The sequence below is a fragment of the Elaeis guineensis genome, chromosome 7 (assembly GCF_000442705.2).
Source record: "Elaeis guineensis isolate ETL-2024a chromosome 7, EG11, whole genome shotgun sequence".
In the NCBI taxonomy this organism is placed as follows: domain Eukaryota; kingdom Viridiplantae; phylum Streptophyta; class Magnoliopsida; order Arecales; family Arecaceae; genus Elaeis; species Elaeis guineensis.
The window spans coordinates 86,842,948-86,851,759 of record NC_025999.2 but is presented as its reverse complement, the minus strand read 5'-3'; the positions used below and the strand labels follow the sequence as shown (position 1 = coordinate 86,851,759).

The following is an 8,812-nucleotide window of genomic DNA, read 5'->3' as shown; positions in this document are numbered from 1 at the left end:
ACCTTGACCTTCCAAACACCAGAATATAAACCTTTTCAATGGATGTATGACAGAATGGAATGGTACTTTAATAATCAGTTAAATATGGTACATAGGTAAGGCTTTCACCAAAATAATTTTTAGAAGCAGCAACCGAAAAAGCGACATGCTGCCCGTTCAAAGTTCTGGTCTAGAGGGTCATGAGAACAAGGAGACAATTGTCAGCAGCATTTACCAATACAAACAAAGAATGTCATGACTCATGAGCATATCTCTCCCCCCCAACCCCAACATTTACAGATGAAACTTTATTTTCAAATTGCAAATAGTTTACAAAAGTTGGTCCAATGTTTCCGGGCAGCTACCCAAGACACAAACAAATGGAAGGATGATATCTTGTTTATCTCATATACTGGCTTACATTCTAAAGACACCATACTCGGTTTCCTCTGGAACATGCTTGATGGAAGCTGAAAGACACAGGCCTAGGACTTTCCTAGTGTCCGCAGGATCTATGATTCCATCATCCCAGAGTCTTGCCGTGGAGTAGTAAGGGCTTCCTTCTCTCTCATAAGCTTCCACAACTCTGCTTGTAAATTTTTCTTCCTCCTCCTTTGTCCACTGCATTAACATCACAAGATTTGTGCATGTTATGGATTAATCTTATGCTGAATCAAAAGAGAAAGATATGGTGGAAAAACAAAGTGTAAAGGTGCAATTCTATTGCAGCCACTACACTATACTCATTGCCAACTGATTCAGTTAATGCAGAAGTCAGCAGAGATAACCAACACATAGACTTGTATTAGGGTACCGTATAATTTGGGCAAACCAACATGACATGCACTCTTTTGTCATGAATTGAAGCAATTTTTGGAATTAGTTGTAATATGTTGGTTCGTTATACTGAGATATAAAAGTTACATTAGTACCTCAACTCCTTGCCTTTTTTTGTTGCTTCTTTCAATTTGGGCGAGTACACCAGCAGCCTGTAAAGTAAAGAAGAATAAAATGAGAGACGTGAAGGCCATAACCAAAACAAGACTTCATTCTGCTACCACAACTTAGATAAAGGAATGACTTAAAACTTCCATTTATAAAATCACATCAGGTCACTAAATCCTCAAAACTTGGTCAATGAGCTGTCACTTGCCAAGTTATCTAACACAGAAAAATAAGAAGAAATGGATGAATGTGATGTTAATCAAGTCTTATAGCTATAATATTGACTGAGCATGTGCACTTTCCTGCCTATGAGTTGAGCTTTACAAGCCACTTGAAAAGAGGCAACATACTCCAAAGTTCAACACCTACTCAATAAAAGGGCCTCTACATCACGCTAAATGGATAACACGCCTACCTGTATGCCTCCCATCACAGATATTTTGGCGGTAGGCCAGAGAAATAAGAAATTGGGACTGTATGCACGCCCACACATTCCATAATTCCCAGCACCAAAACTTCCACCAACAATTAGAGTTATTTTCGGAACCTGCAGAATGTTTCAAAAAGATGAACTATCTGATTAACATAATTCACTGGGATTGCAAAACAGTAATTAAGGATTTAAAAAAAAAGGAGTTCCTATGAGATGACAAAAGGCGGAGGATTTAAAAAAAAAAGGAGTTCCTATGAGATGACAAAAGGCGGATTACGACTTAATATGATAGGTGGTGACCAAAAGCTGAAATTAGAAAAGCATTGCTTTATAAACAACCACAATCCCTGTGCTTTTCAACAAAAAATATTGCTCATTTTTGAATGTTGTAATAGTCTGTTTCCTGCTTTGATCCTTAACAGACACTGAGAAACAACTGTCATATATAATATAATTGCTTGCAGTATTTTAGTGGAACCAATGTTTAATATATTGAGCTTCATGCCGTATTACTTAATTACAAAAAATACCAACAGATTGTATGCGTTTGTATTCTGTACTGGACATACTATGTAGAAAGAAACCAAATCCTGTTAATAGAAATGCTAGTCTTGTGCAGGTAAGCCAAACCACCTTCATCTATTATAACTACTTGGGATAGTTTTGATGAGTCATCTGACCAAATTTTCCATTCTCATCTAAACTGTATTGGATGCCTTCATGACAAAGCTATTACTCATATACATCATAGAAATATGGTACATGATATGAACTAACGTACATGAGGAACAACAAACATACATCATATGAACAACTAACATGCATGTTGCCTGGTTGGTAAGTTAGTGAAATCAGGTTCACAAAATAACCATGCGAGAAAGGGCAGGGGTGAGTCTTCCACAAAAATTGTTCTCACAAAATCAGGTCTATAGTACATATTTTCCTATAATTGATGGACTAAAATAACTCCAAATGGCTCAGAATATTAGATATAAAAAACAAGATGAAAATAGCTCAAAGTCTCAAACTGTACAGTGCAGAACAACATTTAATTCTTTAGCAACCATAAATTGCCTAGTGCATACGGTTCCTACCATTATAGGGTCTAGGAAGGATCAGAGAAATGCAGCCTTACTCCCATATGCAGAGAGGCTGCTTCTGTGTTTCAAACCCATGACCTCCGAGTCAAACACAGTGAAATCAATAGCTCAATGTATCCTTCTTAAAACTTCATCTGTCATTTAGGAAGTCAGACTGTCAAGGCATTGCCATCTTGTCCCAGGCTGAAATTGCATATCCGGTGCACATGATTGTGGTACTATGACCAGTCCAACATTCCACATACAATTCTTATGACTTCTAATGTTGTCTCAGACTGTCTTGTTCAAATGAAATGATATAAAATTAGTCTTTCCCTTTCTTTTCTTTTTTCTTGGGTTTCACCATAAAAGGATGCAGAGCAGTAACCTACCATTTTTCATCTCTAGTTATGCCTTGGATAAGTATTACATCATAATGATGCTGGTACTCAACAAGTTTTTTTTTTTTTTTTTTTTTAATAACATGATCATTCAATAGTTTGAGGATTTTGAAGTACATAAGTCTAGATTCGGTACATATAACTTTTGTTTAATCATGACACTCCAGTGTGGCATGCTTCAAAATGAACCAATACAGTCCCCCAGAATACAAGTGTGATATTGCAAAGGAAGCCAAATATGATGCACGTTTGCCAACATAAATGAAAAACAAAATTTTATATGCAAACTCCAAAAATTTTATACTCGATCAAAAAATGGCTTAAAGCCAAGTTGTTGAAAAACAGGGTTCAGAATATTAGCATCAAACCAGGTAGTAATCATGGTAGATACCATGATGTAGTGCATATTAGGAAATGCATTGATGTTAAATAGCAGACTTTTCCACAAAAATAATAATTAGTAATGGTACTCTTACTACCTATGCACTTGGAACCAAGAACAAAAAGGTGTCCCTCTAAATAAAAACATAAATTTAACATGAATAATAATGGAAGTTTTAGGTTCATTTACACAAGTGGACTTTATTTTGAACACTCTGTGGTTGCTGATTGGTTCTACTATATGGTTGATCGAACATTCACAGTTATTGAGTCCATTTTACCTGTTCAAGCTATCCTTACCACATGTCATTTTTAACAATGTTCTATAAACACCAATTCAGACAATGACAAGAATGTTGCCATGGAGAACAGTAAACAACGAACAAGAACAGGATAGGAGGATAGATTTAATGGCTACTCTGTTAAGTAAAATGAATGCGATAAGATCATGAGCCAAGAATAAGCATCATTTAACAACAAGATAATTTCTAGAATCCAACCGTCAAAAAACTGATTACTGTATATTTTAACAGAGGCTGTTGATATATCTACAAGCCCACCTCTTTGAATTAGACAAGCGTAGTCATATTAATAAGTCCGGAGTATGTGGAAAGGTAAAGAAAGCTTTCTGGAGAAAAGTTTAAAATAGATGAAGAAAAAGCACGACCTTTGCACAGGAAACTGCCATCACCATTTTTGCTCCAGCTTTGGCAATACCACCTGCCTCAGATTTTGAACCAACCTACACAGTAGCAGATATTCAATGGTAAATGCATTCATAAATTCCATCACCAATACAACTTTGCACAAACTTTAAGCATCCGAAATATCATTTAAATATCTAAAACCCAGCATTTGCCTATTTCCAGCAGTAAAACTTGCTGCAAATATTAACATGAACCTTCAGAGCCTTATCAATCAAGTGCAGCACCATTCATTCAAGCAAGGCCATTTATAAGAAGGCTTTTTACAAGTTAATAAAGATGAAACTCGAGAGCAACAAATTGGGAAAGTGGGGACTGGCAGCAAGTGTAACCCATAAAAGAAATATATAGCCAAGAAAGATTCAACAATCCCATTATAAAGCTTTTCTCTCAAACTATATATATATTTTTTAAAAAAAAATCTGATCTTAAAGTATGTGCACAAGCAGGGCAGCCTAAAGCATTAAAAGGGAATCTGGAGCATAACTTCATTGAGAAAGATGGTCAATCTAAGAATTAGGGAGTCAAAAACATTTTTCCTAAAATTCTATATGAAACAGGAACCAATTGTCTTCCTCAATAGCAGAAATATGGGAAGAAAAGCATCATCACAAATTCCTCAAAATGGTTATGTCCTTGTCTAAATTACTTAGCTGGACAATTGCTGAGAAGCATCAGGTATGGCTTCAAACTATAAATCAGCAAACAATAAACAAAATCCTAAAGTCTATCTTCAGATGTGAACATAACATATGGGTACAAATAACAAATTGATAAGTGAATCATCTAGCATATTATATGACATAAATGCACGGAATAAGCTCAATTCCAAAACTGTACCATAAATCCTGTGATGTTCTGAAGAAAGATCAAAGGAATGTTACGTTGTGCACACAACTCAATGAAGTGAGTCCCTTTCAAAGCAGATTCGGTAAATAATATGCCATTGTTTCCTATTATTCCAACTGGTTGTCCATAAATCCTTGCAAAACCTGTTACAAGTGTCTATACATACACAAAGTCAATATTCCCATATTTGCAGAGTCAAAACAAGAAATGCAATGAATGCAATCTAAGCTTCAAAAAAATTTAAAGGCTCTTACAGTGCCATATAACTTTTTAAATTCATCAAATTCACTACCATCTACAATACGAGCAATTACAGATCGAATATCAAAGGGCTGCTTCTGATCACTTGGCGCAATTGAACGAAGGTCCATGACATCATATACTGGTTCTTTGTAATCAGAAGAAAACCTGGTTGAACTAATTGCCCCTTTCCCGGCCATGTATAAGTTCTTAATGACATCTCTCCCAATTGCCAGACCATGAAGTTCATCTATATCAAGTTGTATTTTATACAGATAATCAGGAATATAGAAAAAAATGATTGTTCTTGTATCTTGTCAAAAGCAAAGGAAAGACTGAAAGAAAAGAACAGGAGTGAAACAAAATAAGAGATGAAAGAGGTAATGCTAAAGAAAAAAAGGCCTTCTTCTAAACTAAGTCACCAATGCACAATAAGTGGAATGTAACATGTTTAAAGCCAATACAAGTCCCGTACAAATATGTCATTTTATTTGGTATAGCAGAAACATGAGCCAGAGAAATGATTCAAATGCCAAAAATCATCATCCAAACTAAAACCATTTTAACCATCCTATCCAGCACAATAATTGGTACAAGTATTTGTCAGAGTTTGTAACTGAACAAATCTGTGGTGTTTGAAACAAGATATGTGTACAGGTACTACAGAACACTTAATCTCATAAATAACAAGCAACATAAATCAATATAGTTTTAGACATCACATGTCGTATGTTACAATTTAAAGCATGTTTGGTGTAAAGGCAACAAAGTGAAGATTCAATAATCTCAATGTCTATGAGGCATATTACATGCCCATTGAACGGCAGGGGAAAAGATGCTTAAAAGGATTCATGCTATAATAATGCTGCAGGTGTCATAATGCATTAATTGTGTAAGTCTAACCATTAGTTATAGATCAACGAGTATGAAACTTGTTATATCTGAATATTTAGATAGATTAAATAAACAAAATAAACTTGAACCATTTGATATAATTGTCAATATTTAAAAACACCCCTTTTCCTCCTCTAGATGATGTTCGCCATCAATAATCGAGTTTAATTGATCATTGGGATAGGCTTGACTGTTATGATAATAACGACAAGTATTTGAACCATTATGTGATTTGCACTGTCCTTCCCTGGATGCTTTCAACCATAAACATATCAACAATTAGTCAAGTAGCTCAACTTTAGAGAAAGCCAACTTTAAATATAGGATAAACTGATGATCCTAAATGATTTTTTGTGGTAAAAGGACTACTTTCATTGTAATCATGCTTTTGAGTCCCTCAAGGGAATCTCTCATACCTCTGCAAACCATTACTGTATTATAGTTACTGCTTTAGTTATAACCAAGATATGATAAATGAAGAAGATAACTTAGGCAGGATTCAGATTTGCCAAGAATCTGGTATTTCTAAAGGCAACATCTAATTACTATTCATGTATTAAACCTGTTGTCATGTTCAAAAACAGAAGAATGCAATATGCCCGAAAGAATCAAGTGAAACGACAACCCATTAGCCAAATCTAGGATGCTGTTAGGCATACAGCCTATTATAAATTGCACCACGATTGATTCATAACAACCTAGCATACACAGATTCATAAGATAATTTGCTGAAAAAGATGGTGAGTGTGTGGCAGTTGATCAAAGATAAAAGAAGTACCTTTTGCAAAGTGATCTGAAACTCCTGATATCTTACAATGCATGGATGCTCCTCCCAAATCCTCAGCAGAGACCTCTTCTCCTGTAGCAGCCTATCAAAATTGCTCCTCATCATCAACCTAGATTTTGAAAGAAATATAGTTCTTGGAGGTTCATAAAAAAAAAATTAAAAAAAGGGAAAAAATTGATATGCTACTGTAAGCAGCAGCATGCAGAATAACTGACATTGACACTGACCTTCACAAGGGGAGGACCAGCTAGAAATATTGTACCATTTCCTTTGACCATAATGCTCTCATCAGCCATTGCAGGTATATAAGCACCCCCGGCAGTACAAGAGCCTAAAACCAGTGCAATCTGAGGAATACCCTCAGCGGACATTTTTGCTTGGTTGTAAAATATTCTACCAAAATTATCACGATCAGGAAAGACTTCAGCCTGTCTTGGAAGATTAGCACCACCACTGTCAACAAGATATATGCATGGCAACTTGCACTCAGCAGCAATTTCTTGTGCCCTCAGCTGTTTCTTGACAGTGATAGGATAATATGTGCCCCCCTTTACAGTGGGGTCATTGGCCACAAACATACACAGGCGTCCATGTACAAGCCCTATTCCAGTTATAATCCCTCCAGATGGTAATGGTTCCTCATAAAGGTTGTAACCTGCAAGCTTCAGTGACATATAATTCCATTAGAGAAGAAACAAGTTAAGGCATGCACACAATAGACACAAACAGTGATATTCAGCAAATAAAACATTTATTACTACTGAAGCCTGTTATGAAATTTATTTTGACTATACGAGAAAATCTGATGGCATGCATCACATTGAACTCCACATCTATGTACCAAGTAACAGATCAATAAAGAAATTACATCCTTCACGTACTGAAATTTCAAGTTAGAAAATATTGATTTATGTATTCACCTTCTCTCCCTCTGGGGCAGGGGGATTCTAAGCTTTTACTTCATTTAATGCAAGTTTTGCTTTTCAAAGTCTGCATTAGTTGTTACAACATATTGGAAAGCATAGTTCTGTGGGCTATTCACTGTAGTCCTCTTGAATATCATATGGTCTTCTTCCTGTATCCTACTCAATTTTAAGTAGCTGTTTTTGCTGGAATACCACTTGTGTCCATGATGACACAACGGAATAGGCGAACCTGAAGCAAGAGGTGCTTACACACATGCATGTCAATGTCTTGTCTAACAAATCAATCCTTGCTTTCATCTTTTCTTATCTTATCTCATGAAAGTCTTGCTTCCATTTGCTCTCATCTCAATGTCTTATCTCATGAATGTCTTACCTCCTCTCAATGTCTTGTCCAACAAATCAAGCCTTGCTTTCATCTTTTCTTATCTTATGCACATTATTTTCCTACACTCTTGATTATTGCAAAAACATGCAATCACAATATTTTGTTCTTCCATTTGCCCTCTTTCTCCATCTCCCCCTCCCTCTCTATCTCATGTTCATTGAGGCTTTGCATAACTACTAAGTCACTACTTGCTCTCTATCTATCACACATATGAGGGCAAATTAAGGGAGGATAGCTATATCTTCTTTTGTTATCTTATGCACATCATTTTACATTATTTTCCTATCTTATGCACATTATTTTCCTACACTCTTGATTATTGCAAGAACATGCAATCACAATATTTTGTTCTTCCATTTGCTCTCTTTCTCCCTCTCCCTCTCTATCTCGTGTTCATTGAGGGTTTGCATAACTACTAAGTGACTACTTGCTCTCTATCTATCACACATACGATGGCATACCAATGGAGGATAGCAATATCTTGGAGAAGTGGCACACAAACATCTATTGGAGTGGATCTATCTCCAAAAGAGTGCCTTCAGACACGTTACAATCAATAAGCATTCGGTAACATCTGTTTATCTTTCAATGATTGTCTTTGTTGCCTTCCCCTTGTGTACACATTTTTCCCAGCATACAGTAAAATACCAAAAGGAAAAATGCCACAGATTAAATTCTCCATGCTCCAATTTCCATATGGAGCACCCCGCTCCAGTTAATATCTAATGTCAAGGAGATGGTCATGCATGACGACTAATCAGGTCAAGCTGAAATTTACTTAAGAGCAAAATAATATTTTTGAAATTATA

General features: G+C 35.9%; 1 protein-coding gene across 1 annotated transcript in view; it reads right to left on the bottom strand.

Moving 5' to 3' along the window:
- Window positions 1-272: 272 nt before the first annotated feature.
- The window catches only part of LOC140859477 (methylcrotonoyl-CoA carboxylase beta chain, mitochondrial-like), a 9,453-nt gene continuing 913 nt past the window's right edge, over window positions 273-8,812 (bottom strand). The window contains exons 3-10 of the mRNA XM_073261387.1: window positions 6,920-7,354; window positions 6,684-6,774; window positions 5,026-5,261; window positions 4,763-4,927; window positions 3,886-3,960; window positions 1,340-1,471; window positions 912-968; window positions 273-600 (exon numbers count right to left, since the gene is read on the bottom strand). Coding sequence (XP_073117488.1) covers window positions 397-600; window positions 912-968; window positions 1,340-1,471; window positions 3,886-3,960; window positions 4,763-4,927; window positions 5,026-5,261; window positions 6,684-6,774; window positions 6,920-7,354 — 1,395 coding nt within the window. The 3' untranslated portion in view covers window positions 273-396. The remainder of the gene's footprint in view (window positions 601-911; window positions 969-1,339; window positions 1,472-3,885; window positions 3,961-4,762; window positions 4,928-5,025; window positions 5,262-6,683; window positions 6,775-6,919; window positions 7,355-8,812) is intronic.